Source organism: Lasioglossum baleicum, unplaced genomic scaffold, assembly GCF_051020765.1.
Source record: "Lasioglossum baleicum unplaced genomic scaffold, iyLasBale1 scaffold0126, whole genome shotgun sequence".
NCBI lineage: Eukaryota > Metazoa > Arthropoda > Insecta > Hymenoptera > Halictidae > Lasioglossum > Lasioglossum baleicum.
The window spans coordinates 12,858-36,364 of record NW_027469186.1 but is presented as its reverse complement, the minus strand read 5'-3'; the positions used below and the strand labels follow the sequence as shown (position 1 = coordinate 36,364).

Here is a 23,507-nt window from a genome sequence, read left to right as displayed (position 1 = left end):
CACAAAACCTCGCACGTGTTTGTGCTCGACTAGCCTGCGGGATGCATCCTTTCGCACGTGTTTTTACTCGACTAGCCTGCGGGATGCATCCTCTCGCACGTGTTTTTGCTCGACTAGCCTGCGGGATGCATCCTCTCGCACGTGTTTTTGCTCGACTAGCCATGCGCATCCCAAAAAACCTGCGCATGCGCATCCCAAAAAATCTGCGCATGCGCATCCCACAAAACCTGCGCATGCGCATCCCACAAAACCTCGCACGTGTTTGTGCTCGACTAGACTGCGGGATGCATCCTTTCGCACGTGTTTTTACTCGACTAGCCTGCGGGATGCATCCTCTCGCACGTGTTTTTGCTCGACTAGCCTGCGGGATGCATCCTCTCGCACGTGTTTGTGCTCGACTAGCCTGCGGGATGCATCCTCTCGCACGTGTTTTTACTCGACTAGCCTGCGGGATGCATCCTCTCGCACGTGTTTTTGCTCGACTAGCCTGCGGGATGCATCCTCTCGCACGTGTTTTTGCTCGACTAGCCTGCGGGATGCATCCTCTCGCACGTGTTTTTACTCGACTAGCCTGCGGGATGCATCCTCTCGCACGTGTTTTTACTCGACTACCCTGCGGGATGCATCCTCTCGCACGTGTTTTTACTCGACTAGCCTGCGGGATGCATCCTCTCGCACGTGTTTTTACTCGACTACCCTGATGGATGCATCCTCTCGCACGTGTTTTAGCTCGACTAGCCATGCGCATCCCAAAAAACCTGCGCATGCGCATCCCAAAAAACCTGCGCATGCGCATCCCAAAAAACCTGCGCATGCGCATCCCAAAAAACCTGCGCATGCGCATCCCACATAACCTGCGCATGCGCATCCCACAAAACCTCGCACGTGTTTTTACTCGACTAGCCTGCGGGATGCATCCTCTCGCACGTGTTTTTACTCGACTAGCCTGCGGGATGCATCCTCTCGCACGTGTTTTTGCTCGACTAGCCATGCGCATCCCAAAAAACCTGCACATGCGCATCCCAAAAAACCTGCGCATGCGCATCCCACAAAACCTGCGCATGCGCATCCCACAAAACCTCGCACGTGTTTGTGCTCGACTAGACTGCGGGATGCATCCTTTCGCACGTGTTTTTACTCGACTAGCCTGCGGGATGCATCCTCTCGCACGTGTTTTTGCTCGACTAGCCTGCGGGATGCATCCTCTCGCACGTGTTTTTACTCGACTAGCCTGCGGGATGCATCCTCTCGCACGTGTTTTTGCTCGACTAGCCTGCGGGATGCATCCTCTCGCACGTGTTTTTACTCGACTAGCCTGCGGGATGCATCCTCTCGCACGTGTTTTTACTCGACTACCCTGATGGATGCATCCTCTCGCACGTGTTTTTGCTCGACTAGCCATGCGCATCCCAAAAAACCTGCACATGCGCATCCCACAAAACCTCGCACGTGTTTTTACTCGACTAGCCTGCGGGATGCATCCTCTCGCACGTGTTTTTACTCGACTAGCCTGCGGGATGCATCCTCTCGCACGTGTTTTTGCTCGACTAGCCTGCGGGATGCATCCTCTCGCACGTGTTTTTACTCGACTAGCCTGCGGGATGCATCGTCTCGCACGTGTTTTTACGCGACTAGCCTGCGGGATGCATCCTCTCGCACGTGTTTTTGCTCGACTAGCCTGCGGGATGCATCCTCTCGCACGTGTTTGTGCTCGACTAGCCTGCGGGATGCATCCTCTCGCACGTGTTTTTGCTCGACTAGCCATGCGCATCTCAAAAAACCTGCACATGCGCATCCCAAAAAACCTGCGCATACGCATCCCACAAAACCTGCGCATGCGCATCCCACAAAACCTCGCACGTGTTTTTGCTCGACTAGCCTGCGGGATGCATCCTTTCGCACGTGTTTTTACTCGACTAGCCTGCGGGATGCATCCTCTCGCACGTGTTTTTGCTCGACTAGCCTGCGGGATGCATCCTCTCGCACGTGTTTGTGCTCGACTAGCCTGCGGGATGCATCCTCTCGCACGTGTTTTTACTCGACTAGCCTGCGGGATGCATCCTCTCGCACGTGTTTTTACTCGACTACCCTGCGGGATGCATCCTCTCGCACGTGTTTTTACTCGACTAGCCTGCGGGATGCATCCTCTCGCACGTGTTTTTACTCGACTACCCTGATGGATGCATCCTCTCGCACGTGTTTTAGCTCGACTAGCCATGCGCATCCCAAAAAACCTGCGCATGCGCATCCCAAAAAACCTGCGCATGCGCATCCCAAAAAACCTGCGCATGCGCATCCCACATAACCTGCGCATGCGCATCCCACAAAACCTCGCACGTGTTTTTACTCGACTAGCCTGCGGGATGCATCCTCTCGCACGTGTTTTTACTCGACTAGCCTGCGGGATGCATCCTCTCGCACGTGTTTTTGCTCGACTAGCCATGCGCATCCCAAAAAACCTGCACATGCGCATCCCAAAAAACCTGCGCATGCGCATCCCACAAAACCTGCGCATGCGCATCCCACAAAACCTCGCACGTGTTTGTGCTCGACTAGACTGCGGGATGCATCCTTTCGCACGTGTTTTTACTCGACTAGCCTGCGGGATGCATCCTCTCGCACGTGTTTTTGCTCGACTAGCCTGCGGGATGCATCCTCTCGCACGTGTTTTTGCTCGACTAGCCTGCGGGATGCATCCTCTCGCACGTGTTTTTGCTCGACTAGCCTGCGGGATGCATCCTCTCGCACGTGTTTTTACTCGACTAGCCTGCGGGATGCATCCTCTCGCACGTGTTTTTACTCGACTACCCTGATGGATGCATCCTCTCGCACGTGTTTTTGCTCGACTAGCCATGCGCATCCCAAAAAACCTGCACATGCGCATCCCACAAAACCTCGCACGTGTTTTTACTCGACTAGCCTGCGGGATGCATCCTCTCGCACGTGTTTTTACTCGACTAGCCTGCGGGATGCATCCTCTCGCACGTGTTTTTGCTCGACTAGCCTGCGGGATGCATCCTCTCGCACGTGTTTTTACTCGACTAGCCTGCGGGATGCATCGTCTCGCACGTGTTTTTACACGACTAGCCTGCGGGATGCATCCTCTCGCACGTGTTTTTGCTCGACTAGCCATGCGCATCCCAAAAAACCTGCGCATGCGCATCCCAAAAAATCTGCGCATGCGCATCCCACAAAACCTGCGCATGCGCATCCCACAAAACCTCGCACGTGTTTGTGCTCGACTAGCCTGCGGGATGCATCCTTTCGCACGTGTTTTTACTCGACTAGCCTGCGGGATGCATCCTCTCGCACGTGTTTTTGCTCGACTAGCCTGCGGGATGCATCCTCTCGCACGTGATTTTACTCGACTAGCCTGCGGGATGCATCGTCTCGCACGTGTTTTTACTCGACTAGCCTGCGGGATGCATCCTCTCGCACGTGTTTTTGCTCGACTAGCCATGCGCATCCCAAAAAACCTGCGCATGCGCATCCCAAAAAATCTGCGCATGCGCATCCCACAAAACCTGCGCATGCGCATCCCACAAAACCTCGCACGTGTTTGTGCTCGACTAGCCTGCGGGATGCATCCTTTCGCACGTGTTTTTACTCGACTAGCCTGCGGGATGCATCCTCTCGCACGTGTTTTTGCTCGACTAGCCTGCGGGATGCATCCTCTCGCACGTGTTTTTGCTCGACTAGCCATGCGCATCCCAAAAAACCTGCGCATGCGCATCCCAAAAAATCTGCGCATGCGCATCCCACAAAACCTGCGCATGCGCATCCCACAAAACCTCGCACGTGTTTGTGCTCGACTAGACTGCGGGATGCATCCTTTCGCACGTGTTTTTACTCGACTAGCCTGCGGGATGCATCCTCTCGCACGTGTTTTTGCTCGACTAGCCTGCGGGATGCATCCTCTCGCACGTGTTTGTGCTCGACTAGCCTGCGGGATGCATCCTCTCGCACGTGTTTTTACTCGACTAGCCTGCGGGATGCATCCTCTCGCACGTGTTTTTGCTCGACTAGCCTGCGGGATGCATCCTCTCGCACGTGTTTTTGCTCGACTAGCCTGCGGGATGCATCCTCTCGCACGTGTTTTTACTCGACTAGCCTGCGGGATGCATCCTCTCGCACGTGTTTTTACTCGACTACCCTGATGGATGCATCCTCTCGCACGTGTTTTTGCTCGACTAGCCATGCGCATCCCAAAAAACCTGCACATGCGCATCCCACAAAACCTCGCACGTGTTTTTACTCTACTAGCCTGCGGGATGCATCCTCTCGCACGTGTTTTTACTCGACTAGCCTGCGGGATGCATCCTCTCGCACGTGTTTTTGCTCGACTAGCCTGCGGGATGCATCCTCTCGCACGTGTTTTTACTCGACTAGCCTGCGGGATGCATCCTCTCGCACGTGTTTTTGCTCGACTAGCCATGCGCATCCCAAAAAACCTGCACATGCGCATCCCAAAAAACCTGCGCATGCGCATCCCACAAAACCTGCGCATGCGCATCCCACAAAACCTCGCACGTGTTTGTGCTCGACTAGACTGCGGGATGCATCCTTTCGCACGTGTTTTTACTCGACTAGCCTGCGGGATGCATCCTCTCGCACGTGTTTTTGCTCGACTAGCCTGCGGGATGCATCCTCTCGCACGTGTTTTTGCTCGACTAGCCTGCGGGATGCATCCTCTCGCACGTGTTTTTGCTCGACTAGCCTGCGGGATGCATCCTCTCGCACGTGTTTTTACTCGACTAGCCTGCGGGATGCATCCTCTCGCACGTGTTTTTACTCGACTACCCTGATGGATGCATCCTCTCGCACGTGTTTTTGCTCGACTAGCCATGCGCATCCCAAAAAATCTGCGCATGCGCATCCCACAAAACCTCGCACGTGTTTGTGCTCGACTAGCCTGCGGGATGCATCCTTTCGCACGTGTTTTTACTCGACTAGCCTGCGGGATGCATCCTCTCGCACGTGTTTTTGCTCGACTAGCCTGCGGGATGCATCCTCTCGCACGTGATTTTACTCGACTAGCCTGCGGGATGCATCGTCTCGCACGTGTTTTTACTCGACTAGCCTGCGGGATGCATCCTCTCGCACGTGTTTTTGCTCGACTAGCCTGCGGGATGCATCCTCTCGCACGTGATTTTACTCGACTAGCCTGCGGGATGCATCGTCTCGCACGTGTTTTTACTCGACTAGCCTGCGGGATGCATCCTCTCGCACGTGTTTTTGCTCGACTAGCCATGCGCATCCCAAAAAACCTGCGCATGCGCATCCCAAAAAATCTGCGCATGCGCATCCCACAAAACCTGCGCATGCGCATCCCACAAAACCTCGCACGTGTTTGTGCTCGACTAGCCTGCGGGATGCATCCTTTCGCACGTGTTTTTACTCGACTAGCCTGCGGGATGCATCCTCTCGCACGTGTTTTTGCTCGACTAGCCTGCGGGATGCATCCTCTCGCACGTGTTTTTGCTCGACAAGCCATGCGCATCCCAAAAAACCTGCGCATGCGCATCCCAAAAAATCTGCGCATGCGCATCCCACAAAACCTGCGCATGCGCATCCCACAAAACCTCGCACGTGTTTGTGCTCGACTAGACTGCGGGATGCATCCTTTCGCACGTGTTTTTACTCGACTAGCCTGCGGGATGCATCCTCTCGCACGTGTTTTTGCTCGACTAGCCTGCGGGATGCATCCTCTCGCACGTGTTTGTGCTCGACTAGCCTGCGGGATGCATCCTCTCGCACGTGTTTTTACTCGACTAGCCTGCGGGATGCATCCTCTCGCACGTGTTTTTGCTCGACTAGCCTGCGGGATGCATCCTCTCGCACGTGTTTTTGCTCGACTAGCCTGCGGGATGCATCCTCTCGCACGTGTTTTTACTCGACTAACCTGCGGGATGCATCCTCTCGCACGTGTTTTTACTCGACTACCCTGCGGGATGCATCCTCTCGCACGTGTTTTTACTCGACTAGCCTGCGGGATGCATCCTCTCGCACGTGTTTTTACTCGACTACCCTGATGGATGCATCCTCTCGCACGTGTTTTTGCTCGACTAGCCATGCGCATCCCAAAAAACCTGCGCATGCGCATCCCAAAAAACCTGCGCATGCGCATCCCAAAAAACCTGCGCATGCGCATCCCAAAAAACCTGCGCATGCGCATCCCACATAACCTGCGCATGCGCATCCCACAAAACCTCGCACGTGTTTTTACTCGACTAGCCTGCGGGATGCATCCTCTCGCACGTGTTTTTACTCGACTAGCCTGCGGGATGCATCCTCTCGCACGTGTTTTTGCTCGACTAGCCATGCGCATCCCAAAAGACCTGCACATGCGCATCCCAAAAAACCTGCGCATGCGCATCCCACAAAACCTGCGCATGCGCATCCCACAAAACCTCGCACGTGTTTGTGCTCGACTAGACTGCGGGATGCATCCTTTCGCACGTGTTTTTACTCGACTAGCCTGCGGGATGCATCCTCTCGCACGTGTTTTTGCTCGACTAGCCTGCGGGATGCATCCTCTCGCACGTGTTTTTGCTCGACTAGCCTGCGGGATGCATCCTCTCGCACGTGTTTTTGCTCGACTAGCCTGCGGGATGCATCCTCTCGCACGTGTTTTTACTCGACTAGCCTGCGGGATGCATCCTCTCGCACGTGTTTTTACTCGACTACCCTGATGGATGCATCCTCTCGCACGTGTTTTTGCTCGACTAGCCATGCGCATCCCAAAAAACCTGCACATGCGCATCCCACAAAACCTCGCACGTGTTTTTACTCGACTAGCCTGCGGGATGCATCCTCTCGCACGTGTTTTTACTCGACTAGCCTGCGGGATGCATCCTCTCGCACGTGTTTTTGCTCGACTAGCCTGCGGGATGCATCCTCTCGCACGTGTTTTTACTCGACTAGCCTGCGGGATGCATCGTCTCGCAGGTGTTTTTACGCGATTAGCCTGCGGGATGCATCCTCTCGCACGTGTTTTTGCTCGACTAGCCATGCGCATCCCAAAAAACCTGCGCATGCGCATCCCAAAAAATCTGCGCATGCGCATCCCACAAAACCTGCGCATGCGCATCCCACAAAACCTCGCACGTGTTTGTGCTCGACTAGCCTGCGGGATGCATCCTTTCGCACGTGTTTTTACTCGACTAGCCTGCGGGATGCATCCTCTCGCACGTGTTTTTGCTCGACTAGCCTGCGGGATGCATCCTCTCGCACGTGTTTTTACTCGACTACCCTGATGGATGCATCCTCTCGCACGTGTTTTTGCTCGACTAGCCATGCGCATCCCAAAAAACCTGCACATGCGCATCCCACAAAACCTCGCACGTGTTTTTACTCGACTAGCCTGCGGGATGCATCCTCTCGCACGTGTTTTTACTCGACTAGCCTGCGGGATGCATCCTCTCGCACGTGTTTTTGCTCGACTAGCCTGCGGGATGCATCCTCTCGCACGTGTTTTTACTAGACTAGCCTGCGGGATGCATCGTCTCGCACGTGTTTTTACGCGACTAGCCTGCGGGATGCATCCTCTCGCACGTGTTTTTGCTCGACTAGCCATGCGCATCCCAAAAAACCTGCACATGCGCATCCCAAAAAACCTGCGCATGCGCATCCCACAAAACCTGCGCATGCGCATCCCACAAAACCTCGCACGTGTTTGTGCTCGACTAGACTGCGGGATGCATCCTTTCGCACGTGTTTTTACTCGACTAGCCTGCGGGATGCATCCTCTCGCACGTGTTTTTGCTCGACTAGCCTGCGGGATGCATCCTCTCGCACGTGTTTTTGCTCGACTAGCCTGCGGGATGCATCCTCTCGCACGTGTTTTTGCTCGACTAGCCTGCGGGATGCATCCTCTCGCACGTGTTTTTACTCGACTAGCCTGCGGGATGCATCCTCTCGCACGTGTTTTTACTCGACTACCCTGATGGATGCATCCTCTCGCACGTGTTTTTGCTCGACTAGCCATGCGCATCCCAAAAAACCTGCACATGCGCATCCCACAAAACTTCGCACGTGTTTTTACTCGACTAGCCTGCGGGATGCATCCTCTCGCACGTGTTTTTACTCGACTAGCCTGCGGGATGCATCCTCTCGCACGTGTTTTTGCTCGACTAGCCTGCGGGATGCATCCTCTCGCACGTGTTTTTACTCGACTAGCCTGCGGGATGCATCGTCTCGCACGTGTTTTTACGCGACTAGCCTGCGGGATGCATCCTCTCGCACGTGTTTTTGCTCGACTAGCCATGCGCATCCCAAAAAACCTGCGCATGCGCATCCCAAAAAATCTGCGCATGCGCATCCCACAAAACCTGCGCATGCGCATCCCACAAAACCTCGCACGTGTTTGTGCTCGACTAGCCTGCGGGATGCATCCTTTCGCACGTGTTTTTACTCGACTAGCCTGCGGGATGCATCCTCTCGCACGTGTTTTTGCTCGACTAGCCTGCGGGATGCATCCTCTCGCACGTGTTTTTACTCGACTACCCTGATGGATGCATCCTCTCGCACGTGTTTTTGCTCGACTAGCCATGCGCATCCCAAAAAACCTGCACATGCGCATCCCACAAAACCTCGCACGTGTTTTTACTCGACTAGCCTGCGGGATGCATCCTCTCGCACGTGTTTTTACTCGACTAGCCTGCGGGATGCATCCTCTCGCACGTGTTTTTGCTCGACTAGCCTGCGGGATGCATCCTCTCGCACGTGTTTTTACTCGACTAGCCTGCGGGATGCATCGTCTCGCACGTGTTTTTACGCGACTAGCCTGCGGGATGCATCCTCTCGCACGTGTTTTTGCTCGACTAGCCATGCGCATCCCAAAAAACCTGCGCATGCGCATCCCAAAAAATCTGCGCATGCGCATCCCACAAAACCTGCGCATGCGCATCCCACAAAACCTCGCACGTGTTTGTGCTCGACTAGCCTGCGGGATGCATCCTTTCGCACGTGTTTTTACTCGACTAGCCTGCGGGATGCATCCTCTCGCACGTGTTTTTGCTCGACTAGCCTGCGGGATGCATCCTCTCGCACGTGATTTTACTCGACTAGCCTGCGGGATGCATCGTCTCGCACGTGTTTTTACTCGACTAGCCTGCGGGATGCATCCTCTCGCACGTGTTTTTGCTCGACTAGCCATGCGCATCCCAAAAAACCTGCGCATGCGCATCCCAAAAAATCTGCGCATGCGCATCCCACAAAACCTGCGCATGCGCATCCCACAAAACCTCGCACGTGTTTGTGCTCGACTAGCCTGCGGGATGCATCCTTTCGCACGTGTTTTTACTCGACTAGCCTGCGGGATGCATCCTCTCGCACGTGTTTTTGCTCGACTAGCCTGCGGGATGCATCCTCTCGCACGTGTTTTTGCTCGACTAGCCATGCGCATCCCAAAAAACCTGCGCATGCGCATCCCAAAAAATCTGCGCATGCGCATCCCACAAAACCTGCGCATGCGCATCCCACAAAACCTCGCACGTGTTTGTGCTCGACTAGACTGCGGGATGCATCCTTTCGCACGTGTTTTTACTCGACTAGCCTGCGGGATGCATCCTCTCGCACGTGTTTTTGCTCGACTAGCCTGCGGGATGCATCCTCTCGCACGTGTTTGTGCTCGACTAGCCTGCGGGATGCATCCTCTCGCACGTGTTTTTACTCGACTAGCCTGCGGGATGCATCCTCTCGCACGTGTTTTTGCTCGACTAGCCTGCGGGATGCATCCTCTCGCACGTGTTTTTGCTCGACTAGCCTGCGGGATGCATCCTCTCGCACGTGTTTTTACTCGACTAGCCTGCGGGATGCATCCTCTCGCACGTGTTTTTACTCGACTACCCTGATGGATGCATCCTCTCGCACGTGTTTTTGCTCGACTAGCCATGCGCATCCCAAAAAACCTGCACATGCGCATCCCACAAAACCTCGCACGTGTTTTTACTCTACTAGCCTGCGGGATGCATCCTCTCGCACGTGTTTTTACTCGACTAGCCTGCGGGATGCATCCTCTCGCACGTGTTTTTGCTCGACTAGCCTGCGGGATGCATCCTCTCGCACGTGTTTTTACTCGACTAGCCTGCGGGATGCATCGTCTCGCACGTGTTTTTACTCGACTAGCCTGCGGGATGCATCCTCTCGCACGTGTTTTTGCTCGACTACCCTGCGGGATGCATCCTCTCGCACGTGTTTTTACTCGACTAGCCTGCGGGATGCATCCTCTCGCACGTGTTTTTACTCGACTACCCTGATGGATGCATCCTCTCGCACGTGTTTTTGCTCGACTAGCCATGCGCATCCCAAAAAACCTGCGCATGCGCATCCCAAAAAATCTGCGCATGCGCATCCCACAAAACCTGCGCATGCGCATCCCACAAAACCTCGCACGTGTTTGTGCTCGACTAGCCTGCGGGATGCATCCTTTCGCACGTGTTTTTACTCGACTAGCCTGCGGGATGCATCCTCTCGCACGTGTTTTTGCTCGACTAGCCTGCGGGATGCATCCTCTCGCACGTGTTTTTGCTCGACTAGCCATGCGCATCCCAAAAAACCTGCGCATGCGCATCCCAAAAAATCTGCGCATGCGCATCCCACAAAACCTGCGCATGCGCATCCCACAAAACCTCGCACGTGTTTGTGCTCGACTAGACTGCGGGATGCATCCTTTCGCACGTGTTTTTACTCGACTAGCCTGCGGGATGCATCCTCTCGCACGTGTTTTTGCTCGACTAGCCTGCGGGATGCATCCTCTCGCACGTGTTTGTGCTCGACTAGCCTGCGGGATGCATCCTCTCGCACGTGTTTTTACTCGACTAGCCTGCGGGATGCATCCTCTCGCACGTGTTTTTGCTCGACTAGCCTGCGGGATGCATCCTCTCGCACGTGTTTTTGCTCGACTAGCCTGCGGGATGCATCCTCTCGCACGTGTTTTTACTCGACTAGCCTGCGGGATGCATCCTCTCGCACGTGTTTTTACTCGACTACCCTGATGGATGCATCCTCTCGCACGTGTTTTTGCTCGACTAGCCATGCGCATCCCAAAAAACCTGCACATGCGCATCCCACAAAACCTCGCACGTGTTTTTACTCTACTAGCCTGCGGGATGCATCCTCTCGCACGTGTTTTTACTCGACTAGCCTGCGGGATGCATCCTCTCGCACGTGTTTTTGCTCGACTAGCCTGCGGGATGCATCCTCTCGCACGTGTTTTTACTCGACTAGCCTGCGGGATGCATCGTCTCGCACGTGTTTTTACTCGACTAGCCTGCGGGATGCATCCTCTCGCACGTGTTTTTGCTCGACTACCCTGCGGGATGCATCCTCTCGCACGTGTTTTTACTCGACTAGCCTGCGGGATGCATCCTCTCGCACGTGTTTTTACTCGACTACCCTGATGGATGCATCCTCTCGCACGTGTTTTTGCTCGACTAGCCATGCGCATCCCAAAAAACCTGCGCATGCGCATCCCAAAAAACCTGCGCATGCGCATCCCACATAACCTGCGCATGCGCATCCCACAAAACCTCGCACGTGTTTTTACTCGACTAGCCTGCGGGATGCATCCTCTCGCACGTGTTTTTACTCGACTAGCCTGCGGGATGCATCCTCTCGCACGTGTTTTTGCTCGACTAGCCATGCGCATCCCAAAAAACCTGCACATGCGCATCCCAAAAAACCTGCGCATGCGCATCCCACAAAACCTGCGCATGCGCATCCCACAAAACCTCGCACGTGTTTTTACTCGACTAGCCTGCGGGATGCATCCTCTCGCACGTGTTTTTACTCGACTAGCCTGCGGGATGCATCCTCTCGCACGTGTTTTTGCTCGACTAGTGTTGAAAACTCTAGCTATGGAAGGCGAAAAAGGGAGAGAAGAAAAGGTGTGAGGAGATCAGATTCACAGAAACAGAATGTATTTCACCAAATGAACAGTTACACAAAGAACAGAAAAGAATAACGAATGATCACGCTCGAAATGACGTACGAGTATCGCGAATCAAAGCCGAACGTGTATAATTATGTGTGAATGTAAGCTGTGTGTCAGTGTGACAAGAGCGCTGAGAATTCGTGTACTCGATAGTACGATACTACGATAAGAGCCGCGAGAGGCTGACGTCGCTCTCTTTTATACTTTGGTGGGCCATCGTTTTCGGAAGGAATAATGAGAGGGGATTTTGAAATTAAAAGGTCGAGGATCGCAGCAACGTTCGTGAGGGCAATGGCCTAATAACCGGAGCTGCGAGGGAAACAAAGGAATTAGGTAACGGGAGCATGATGAGGAAAAACCTAGGAGACGATGGCCCACGGGACATTATTACGAGTTCGACAACCTTTCGATGCGACGAGGTTTACATAGGCGGTCGATCACCTCGCCGCTTGTTGTCGAACGCTGTTGTCGAACACAGCTGATCGTTGGTGAGGCATAAGAAACGGCTGCGCGCAATAGTTTTTGCCTCACCAGTGTCATGGGTATGAAGCTAATATAAAGTTAAAAGTCCCGAAGATATGAACTGACGAGATTCAGAAAACGGACAGGAGTTTTCTGAACATTCCGCCCGCCTTTGGCTGTCGCCAAATATTACTATTATACAATGCCAAATTAATGTTCCGATTCCCGATATAGAGGAACGATCTTTGTGATGGGACGTTTGAACTGGCTCGTCGCGGTTCTCACGGTGACGATTCGGATAAGCCCGTCGGTGCCCGGGTGTACCTCGGTAATACGTGCCAGCGGCCACTTGCAGGGGGGCGTAAGCTCGGACTTGATGAGGACCAACTCCCCAATAGTCAGCGACGGCTGCGTGGTGGTCCATTTTTTGCGCGTCTGGAGCTGGTGTAGGTATTCACTGGACCAGCGGCGCCAGAAGTGCTCAACCCGTTGCTGTTGTTGTTGCCATCGGGAGAGTCGGTGCATCGGGACGTCCTGCAGCGTTGGCTCAGGGACGGCCAGCAGAGGTCCGCCAACAAGAAAGTGCCCTGGCGTCAGTGGGCTGAGGTCTTCCGGGTCGTCGGTCAGTGCTTGGAGGGGACGTGAATTTAGGCACGCCTCCACCTGACAGAGGACAGTGGTGAACTCCTCGTATGTCAGGGTCGCGTCACCCAGGACCCGCCGTAAATGGTGTTTGACCGAGCGGACAGCAGCTTCCCACAGTCCACCAAAGTGTGGTGCGCCGGGAGGAATGAATTTCCATCTCACGCCGTCTGTGGACAGGTGATGGGAGATGGCTGCTGCTTCCTTGGACGAAGCGGTGAACAGGCGTCGCAGCTCCTGGTCTGCTCCGACGAAATTTGTCCCACAGTCACTGGTCAGGGTGGAGCATAGGCCACGGCGACTGGAGAACCTGCGAAAGGCTGCTAGGAAGGCCGAGGAGGTATAGTCGGTGACTGTCTCGATGTGCACGGCTCGGGTACTGAAACAAACAAAAATTGCCACGTATCCCTTGGTGATCTTACGTCCTCGTCCTGCTGTAGTTCTGATGGACACCGGGCCAGCGTAGTCGACGCCGGTATGGAGGAATGGTCGTGCAGGCGTCACCCTAGTTGGAGGGAGGTCACCCATACGTTGTTCCTTTGTTGCCGCCCGCCATCGACGACAGGCGATGCATCGGGAGATGCACTTTTTCACCAGTCGTCGTCCCTGCGGAATCCAGAAGCGTTGGCGGATGGATGCCAGCGTGAGTTGAACCCCTCCATGCAATGAGCGTCGGTGGTGATGTTCGATGACTAGGCCGGTGAGAGGTGAGTCCGGAGCCAGGATAATTGGATGCTGCTCGTCAAAGGACAGCAGCGAATGTCTCAGACGGCCTCCGACGCGGAGGATGCCGTGGTCATCCAGAAACGGTGCCATTGCCCTGAGTCGATTTGATCGTCCGATCGGGCTGCAGGTCGACAATGCAGCGATGACGTCGGGATGGTCACAGTGCTGAGCAAGTTTGATGACTCGGATCTCCGCCTGACGTAATTCGTCTGGTTGTAGATGCAGACTATGCGCGCCGCGGCGTGCGGTGCATTTTCTCCACCGTAAGCACCAAGCGGTGATTCTCAGTAGCCGATTGAGGGATGAATAGCGCAGGAGAAACGGATGAGCGACAGGGATGCTGAGATGGCAAGTTGCTGCGGTGGGTTTCTCTTCCTCCGCCGTGGTAAGTGCTGGAAGAGCTGTGTCCCACATACATCGTGGAGTGATCAACCACTCTGGACCGTGCCACCAAAGGCGATGGCTGCGCAGCTGGGTTGAAGTTACTCCTCATGATGCACAGTCCGCCGGGTTGTCCTTCGTGCCCACGTGGTGCAGACGGATGTCTGGAACGGTGGTCTGAAATTCTGACACACGATTGGCCACGTACGTGTTCCAGCGGGATGGGGCGCCTCGTAGCCATGCGAGTGCGACGGTGGAATCTGACCACAAATGCACCTCGTCGATTGATATCCGTTGCTCCCGGCGGACATGTGAGAGCAGTCGTGCGCCCAAGACAGCAGCGCAGAGCTCAAGTCGTGGGAGAGAAACGACCTTCAACGGGGCAGTCTTCGACTTTGCCACCAACAGTGCGGCGGACGCGGTCGTCGTGGAGTCGCCAATTCGGAGATATGCAACTGCAGCGAAAGCCTTTTCGCTGGCGTCCACAAAAATATGCAGCTGCCTTGAAGATTGGGTGTCGGTCACTCCGATCCACCGAGGAATGCGGATGTCGGCTAAGGTGGGCATCTCGGTGGTCAACTCCTTCCACTGCTCCGCGGCCAACGGGGGGAGCGCATCATCCCAGTCCAATTGTTCTTTCCAGAGCTGTTGCATGAGTATCTTGCCACGAATAATGAACGGTGCCAGCCAGCCGAGGGGGTCAAATAATTTGGCCACCTGTGAAAGCACCTGTCGTTTCGTAGGTCTGAGAGAGGAAATGGAGGATTTGACTGAGAATGAGAGGTCGTCAGTGTCGGGATGCCAGGTGAGCCCCAGTGCACTGCAACCGAGTTCGGGGTGCCAAGGGATGGCGGAGGAGGTAGCCAGGAAATCAGGTGGCAAACTGGAGAGCAGTGCAGGATGATTGGCGTTCCATTTCTTTAATGTGAATCCGCCTGACCTGCAGATTCCGACAATGTCCTCTTGCACTTGTAACGCCTCGTCCACGGTATCTGCGCCTGACAGTACGTCATCCACGTAGGTGGCTTCCTGCAGTAGGGTCGCGCCGCTGGGAAACCTTGACCCTTCGTCCGTGGCGAGTTGGAGTAGCGTCCGGATGGCGAGATACGGAGCGCAGGTCAAGCCATACGTGACTGTAGTCAGATGGTGAGGGATGATGGGCTGGTCAGGACTGTCTCTCCAAAGAATCCTCTGAAAATCCCAGTCGTCGCGATGTACCTTAATCTGTCGATACATCTTTTCGATGTCGGCGATGAAGGCTACTCTGTGTCGCCTCCATCGGAGGAGGACGTCCATCAGGTCCAGCTGTAGTTTTGGGCCTGCTGAAAGGTTGGCATTCAACGAGGTGCCTGTGGAGGACGTCTTGGACCCATTGAAGACGACCCTTAATTTCGTGGAAGAGTCGGTGACCTTCATCACCCCATGATGCGGCAGATAAAAGTGAGGGCGAGACGAGATCCAATCCTCCTCCGGTATAGGCTGCATGTGCCCGAGCTGCCGGTACTCCGCCATGAATTGTTTGTAGGCTGTCTGTAGCTGGTGATTCCCATGGAAGCGTCGCTCGTTGGCCAGTAAGATTTTTCGTGCTGCGCCGTGGGTTTCGCCAAGGGCCTGCAATGGATGGTTAAAACAGAGTCTCACCACATACCGGCCATCGTCCTCTCGACTGTGGGTGGTGGCGAACAGCTTTTCGCACGTTGCTTCTTCGCTGGAGAATGATTTGTCCGACGCTGGTACCTCCTCCTGTTCCCAGAATCGGCGAACTAGCGATGTCAGATCGTCGATGGTGCAGGCGTGGCTGAAGGCAGTGGGATAAGATGCACCAGATCTCGTAGTGGGACCTGACAGGATCCATCCGAAAATGGTCTCCTGGGCTATCGGAGTGCATCGATCACCACGACGAATTCCGTCCAAAAGTATAGTGGGGTACACGTCAGCTCCCAGTAATAATTCGATTGGCTGCTTAGATGTCACGTCAGGGTCAGCCAGAGTGAGCCCTGATATATGAGGCCAGGTGAGTGATCCTCGATGTCCCGGTGGTCGGTATGATGTAAGGCGCGGAAGAATGAGCGCCTCCACGGAGCGGCAGACTGACGGTTGGTCCCGGGGTGACATCGTCAGTGTGGCCTTCCCTCGCACCGTTGATGTTGGGGTGTCACCGGCTCCGACGACGACATGAGAGCAGGAAGACCTCGGGGCTCGCAGTGCCTGCACCAATGCCTCGCTGACCAGCGTTACCTCTGAACATGGGTCTATGAGAGCTCGGACAATGCGGGTCCGACCTTGTGCCCCCACGGAGATTAGAGCGGTGGCGAGCAGGATAGCACCAGTATCGTTCTGTAGACCCGAGACGTTGGATGTGACCATGCTGTTGACCCTGGTCGACGCCGCCCCACGTATGGCGTCGTGGAGAGTCGTATGATGCGGCTGAGCACACTGATGGCACTTGTGAGTGTTCCGACACGCACTAGCTTCGTGATGGCCCAGGCAGTTCAGGCAGAGCCCGGAGGATTTGACCCACTGTAACTTTTCCGATGGCGATTTTCCCTTGAATGCCTGGCAGAAGTAGATGGGATGCCTACCCTGACAGAGCGAACATGTCGACCGCTTCTGGGCGACTTCGTTCTCGGTTGAGGTGAGGTGAGTCTTGACCCTGGCTACCGTCACTCGAGATGCGGATCGTCGTGTCCCAGCTCGCGTCTCTACCGCCTCCTGCGTTCGGACGGTCTTTTCCAGGAATTCGAGCAGCTCCGAGAGTGAGGGAGGACTCGTTCGACTGCCCAGAGACCGCTCCCAGTGCTTCAGGGTATGGTCATCCAGGATGCGGACTACATACTGGACCATCCAGAACGCAGAATCATCTACGGGAACGTCCAGGGAGTTCAGAGTAGACGCTACGTTGCATATGCAGTTCAATACTCTCTTCAGCTCCCCTGCAGTGTGTTTGCGAATCTCTTTCATGGTAAACAGCAGCTCGAACTGGGCGTCGATGAGAAGCCTCCTATTTTCGTAGCGATGCTCCAACAACTCCCACGCCCGATGGAAGTTGCGACCGGATATTGGTACCCGTTGGATTAGCTGAGCAGCTTCTCCACTCAGGCTGGCGGCCAGGTAGTGGAACCGCTCCGCATCGCTCCAGGAGTCGTCTTCCAGCACGAGAGTCGTGAAGAGATCCCTGTACCGAATCCATTCATGGTACGATCCCGTGAAGGTGGGTAAGTCGGCCTTGGGAAGCGCAGATTGAGACACATGCACTTGGATGGGCGAAGTGTTCGCCGGTGCAGTGAGACTGACTCCCTGTGCGCCGTCAATATGTTGGGCTCTAGCAGGTGAGCCTTGGATGGGCAGCGCAGCGTCATCGGTTATGGATTTCCTGGTCGAGTCGAGATCCTCGAACCATTCCATCAGTTCGCTCCGCTGAAGGCAGTATGCGTCTTCTCCGGAGGTGAAGATGTCCAGGGCGAAGTAATCACGCTTGAGGTCATCCTCCGTGGCAGCATGTCGAATACTCACATCGTTGTTCTGGAACTCCTTCCAGCGAGCGTCCAGATTTCGTAAATGGACCTCGATGACTGCCTTAGTGATTTTTGCCTTGCCGAGCTTGCGAACGTTGTCACACGTTCGAGCCATACGTCCGTGCAGAAGGTGTTGATCGGCAATCAATGTGTCCATGGTGCGGCGAGTGAAGACGGTGCGAAGGATGAGTAGATGATGAATATGAGATGCACAAAGAACAACGACGCGGATGGGTTCGACAGGAGTTGTACGAGGATTGGAAGACGTGGACAGGAATAACAGTAGGTACGGATTCAGAAGGTATCCGGCTCGAAGGACCAAATGTTGAAAACTCTAGCTATGGAAGGCGAAAAAGGGAGAGAAGAAAAGGTGTGAGGAGATAAGATTCACAGAAACAGAATGTACTTCACCAAATGAACAGTTACACAAAGAACAGAAAAGAATAACGAATGATCACGCTCGAAATGACGTACGAGTATCGCGAATCAAAGCCGAACGTGTATAATTATGTGTGAATGTAAGCTGTGTGTCAGTGTGACAAGAGCGCTGAGAATTCGTGTACTCGATAGTACGATACTACGATAAGAGCCGCGAGAGGCTGACGTCGCTCTCTTTTATACTTTGGTGGGCCATCGTTTTCGGAAGGAATAATGAGAGGGGATTTTGAAATTAAAAGGTCGAGGATCGCAGCAACGTTCGTGAGGGCAATGGCCTAATAACCGGAGCTGCGAGGGAAACAAAGGAATTAGGTAACGGGAGCATGATAAGGAAAAACCTAGGAGACGATGGCCCACGGGACATTATTACGAGTTCGACAACCTTTCGATGCGACGAGGTTTACATAGGCGGTCGATCACCTCGCCGCTTGTTGTCGAACGCTGTTGTCGAACACAGCTGATCGTTGGTGAGGCATAAGAAACGGCTGCGCGCAATAGTTTTTGCCTCACCAGTGTCATGGGTATGAAGCTAATATAAAGTTAAAAGTCCCGAAGATATGAACTGACGAGATTCAGAAAACGGACAGGAGTTTTCTGAACAACTAGCCTGCGGGATGCATCCTCTCGCACGTGTTTTTACTCGACTAGCCTGCGGGATGCATCCTCTCGCACGTGTTTTTACTCGACTACCCTGCGGGATGCATCCTCTCGCACGTGTTTTTGCTCGACTAGCCATGCGCATCCCAAAAAACCTGCGCATGCGCATCCCAAAAAACCTGTGCATGCGCATCCCAAAAAACCTGCGCATGCGCATCCCACAAAACCTGCGTATGCGCATCCCACAAAACCTCGCACGTGTTTTTACTCGACTAGCCTGCGGGATGCATCCTCTCGCACGTGTTTTTACTCGACTAGCCTGCGGGATGCATCCTCTCGCACGTGTTTTTGTCCGACTAGCCATGCGCATCCCACAAAACCTGCGCATGCGCATCCCAAAAAACCTGCGCATGCGCATCCCACAAAACCTCGCACGTGTTTTTACTCGACTAGCCTGCGGGATGCATCCTCTCGCACGTGTTTTTACTCGACTAGCCTGCGGGATGCATCCTCTCGCACGTGTTTTTACTCGACTAGCCTGCGGGATGCATCGTCTCGCACGTGTTTTTACGCGACTAGCCTGCGGGATGCATCCTCTCGCACGTGTTTTTGCTCGACTAGCCATGCGCATCCCAAAAAACCTGCGCATGCGCATCCCAAAAAATCTGCGCATGCGCATCCCACAAAACCTGCGCATGCGCATCCCACAAAACCTCGCACGTGTTTGTGCTCGACTAGCCTGCGGGATGCATCCTTTCGCACGTGTTTTTACTCGACTAGCCTGCGGGATGCATCCTCTCGCACGTGTTTTTGCTCGACTAGCCTGCGGGATGCATCCTCTCGCACGTGTTTTTGCTCGACTAGCCTGCGGGATGCATCCTCTCGCACGTGTTTGTGCTCGACTAGCCTGCGGGATGCATCCTCTCGCACGTGTTTTTGCTCGACTAGCCATGCGCATCCCAAAAAACCTGCGCATGCGCATCCCAAAAAATCTGCGCATGCGCATCCCACAAAACCTGCGCATGCGCATCCCACAAAACCTCGCACGTGTTTGTGCTCGACTAGCCTGCGGGATGCATCCTTTCGCACGTGTTTTTACTCGACTAGCCTGCGGGATGCATCCTCTCGCACGTGTTTTTGCTCGACTAGCCTGCGGGATGCATCCTCTCGCACGTGTTTTTACTCGACTAGCCTGCGGGATGCATCGTCTAGCACGTGTTTTTACTCGACTAGCCTGCGGGATGCATCCTCTCGCACGTGTTTTTGCTCGACTAGCCATGCGCATCCCAAAAAACCTGCGCATGCGCATCCCAAAAAATCTGGGCATGCGCATCCCACAAAACCTGCGCATGCGCATCCCACAAAACCTCGCACGTGTTTGTGCTCGACTAGCCTGCGGGATGCATCCTTTCGCACGTGTTTTTACTCGACTAGCCTGCGGGATGCATCCTCTCGCACGTGTTTTTGCTCGACTAGCCTGCGGGATGCATCCTCTCGCACGTGTTTTTGCTCGACTAGCCTGCGGGATGCATCCTCTCGCACGTGTTTTTGCTCGACTAGCCATGCGCATCCCAAAAAACCTGCGCATGCGCATCCCAAAAAATCTGCGCATGCCCATCCCACAAAACCTGCGCATGCGCATCCCACAAAACCTCGCACGTGTTTGTGCTCGACTAGACTGCGGGATGCATCCTTTCGCACGTGTTTTTACTCGACTAGCCTGCGGGATGCATCCTCTCGCACGTGTTTTTGCTCGACTAGCCTGCGGGATGCATCCTTTCGCACGTGTTTGTGCTCGACTAGCCTGCGGGATGCATCCTCTCGCACGTGTTTTTACTCGACTAGCCTGCGGGATGCATCCTCTCGCACGTGTTTTTGCTCGACTAGCCTGCGGGATGCATCCTCTCGCACGTGTTTTTGCTCGACTACCCTGCGGGATGCATCCTCTCGCACGTGTTTTTACTCGACTAGCCTGCGGGATGCATCCTCTCGCACGTGTTTTTACTCGACTACCCTGATGGATGCATCCTCTCGCACGTGTTTTTGCTCGACTAGCCATGCGCATCCCAAAAAACCTGCGCATGCGCATCCAAAAAAACCTGCGCATGCGCATCCCAAAAAACCTGCGCATGCGCATCCCACATAACCTGCGCATGCGCATCCCACAAAACCTCGCACGTGTTTTTACTCGACTAGCCTGCGGGATGCATCCTTTCGCACGTGTTTTTACTCGACTAGCCTGCGGGATGCATCCTCTCGCACGTGTTTTTGCTCGACTAGCCATGCGCATCCCAAAAAACCTGCACATGCGCATCCCAAAAAACCTGCGCATGCGCATCCCACAAAACCTGCGCATGCGCATCCCACAAAACCTCGCACGTGTTTTTACTCGACTAGCCTGCGGGATGCATCCTCTCGCACGTGTTTTTACTCGACTAGCCTGCGGGATGCATCCTCTCGCACGTGTTTTTGCTCGACTAGCCTGCGGGATGCATCCTCTCGCACGTGTTTTTGCTCGACTAGCCTGCGGGATGCATCCTCTCGCACGTGTTTGTGCTCGACTAGCCTGCGGGATGCATCCTCTCGCACGTGTTTTTGCTCGACTAGCCATGCGCATCCCAAAAAACCTGCGCATGCGCATCCCAAAAAATCTGCGCATGCGCATCCCACAAAACCTGCGCATGCGCATCCCACAAAACCTCGCACGTGTTTGTGCTCGACTAGCCTGCGGGATGCATCCTTTCGCACGTGTTTTTACTCGACTAGCCTGCGGGATGCATCCTCTCGCACGTGTTTTTGCTCGACTAGCCTGCGGGATGCATCCTCTCGCACGTGTTTTTACTCGACTAGCCTGCGGGATGCATCGTCTAGCACGTGTTTTTACTCGACTAGCCTGCGGGATGCATCCTCTCGCACGTGTTTTTGCTCGACTAGCCATGCGCATCCCAAAAAACCTGCGCATGCGCATCCCAAAAAATCTGGGCATGCGCATCCCACAAAACCTCGCACGTGTTTGTGCTCGACTAGCCTGCGGGATGCATCCTTTCGCACGTGTTTTTACTCGACTAGCCTGCGGGATGCATCCTCTCGCACGTGTTTTTGCTCGACTAGCCTGCGGGATGCATCCTCTCGCACGTGTTTTTGCTCGACTAGCCATGCGCATCCCAAAAAACCTGCGCATGCGCATCCCAAAAAATCTGCGCATGCGCATCCCACAAAACCTGCGCATGCGCATCCCACAAAACCTCGCACGTGTTTGTGCTCGACTAGACTGCGGGATGCATCCTTTCGCACGTGTTTTTACTCGACTAGCCTGCGGGATGCATCCTCTCGCACGTGTTTTTGCTCGACTATCCTGCGGGATGCATCCTCTCGCACGTGTTTTTGCTCGACTAGCCTGCGGGATGCATCCTCTCGCACGTGTTTTTGCTCGACTAGCCATGCGCATCCCAAAAAACCTGCGCATGCGCATCCCAAAAAATCTGCGCATGCCCATCCCACAAAACCTGCGCATGCGCATCCCACAAAACCTCGCACGTGTTTGTGCTCGACTAGACTGCGGGATGCATCCTTTCGCACGTGTTTTTACTCGACTAGCCTGCGGGATGCATCCTCTCGCACGTGTTTTTGCTCGACTAGCCTGCGGGATGCATCCTTTCGCACGTGTTTGTGCTCGACTAGCCTGCGGGATGCATCCTCTCGCACGTGTTTTTACTCGACTAGCCTGCGGGATGCATCCTCTCGCACGTGTTTTTGCTCGACTAGCCTGCGGGATGCATCCTCTCGCACGTGTTTTTGCTCGACTACCCTGCGGGATGCATCCTCTCGCACGTGTTTTTACTCGACTAGCCTGCGGGATGCATCCTCTCGCACGTGTTTTTACTCGACTACCCTGATGGATGCATCCTCTCGCACGTGTTTTTGCTCGACTAGCCATGCGCATCCCAAAAAACCTGCGCATGCGCATCAAAAAAACCTGCGCATGCGCATCCCAAAAAACCTGCGCATGCGCATCCCACATAACCTGCGCATGCGCATCCCACAAAACCTCGCACGTGTTTTTACTCGACTAGCCTGCGGGATGCATCCTTTCGCACGTGTTTTTACTCGACTAGCCTGCGGGATGCATCCTCTCGCACGTGTTTTTGCTCGACTAGCCATGCGCATCCCAAAAAACCTGCACATGCGCATCCAAAAAACCTGCGCATGCGCATCCCACAAAACCTGCGCATGCGCATCCCACAAAACCTCGCACGTGTTTTTACTCGACTAGCCTGCGGGATGCATCCTCTCGCACGTGTTTTTACTCGACTAGCCTGCGGGATGCATCCTCTCGCACGTGTTTTTGCTCGACAAGCCTGCGGGATGCATCGTCTCGCACGTGTTTTTACGCGACTAGCCTGCGGGATGCATCCTCTCGCACGTGTTTTTGCTCGACTAGCCATGCGCATCCCAAAAAACCTGCGCATGCGCATCCCAAAAAATCTGCGCATGCGCATCCCACAAAACCTGCGCATGCGCATCCCACAAAACCTCGCACGTGTTTGTGCTCGACTAGCCTGCGGGATGCATCCTTTCGCACGTGTTTTTACTCGACTAGCCTGCGGGATGCATCCTCTCGCACGTGTTTTTGCTCGACTAGCCTGCGGGATGCATCCTCTCGCACGTGTTTTTGCTCGACTAGCCTGCGGGATGCATCCTCTCGCACGTGTTTGTGCTCGACTAGCCTGCGGGATGCATCCTCTCGCACGTGTTTTTGCTCGACTAGCTATGCGCATCCCAAAAAACCTGCGCATGCGCATCCCAAAAAA

General features: G+C 54.6%; 2 protein-coding genes across 2 annotated transcripts; both read right to left on the bottom strand.

Moving 5' to 3' along the window:
• Nucleotides 1–12,607: 12,607 nt before the first annotated feature.
• On the bottom strand, nt 12,608–14,179 carry LOC143219992 (uncharacterized). Its single transcript, XM_076445753.1, has one exon. The coding sequence runs from the start codon at nt 14,177–14,179 to the stop codon at nt 12,608–12,610; it is 1,572 nt and encodes a 523-aa protein (XP_076301868.1).
• Nucleotides 14,180–14,254: 75 nt separating this feature from the next.
• LOC143219991 (uncharacterized) lies at nt 14,255–17,818 on the bottom strand. Its single transcript, XM_076445752.1, has one exon. The coding sequence runs from the start codon at nt 17,816–17,818 to the stop codon at nt 14,255–14,257; it is 3,564 nt and encodes a 1,187-aa protein (XP_076301867.1).
• Nucleotides 17,819–23,507: the final 5,689 nt, after the last annotated feature.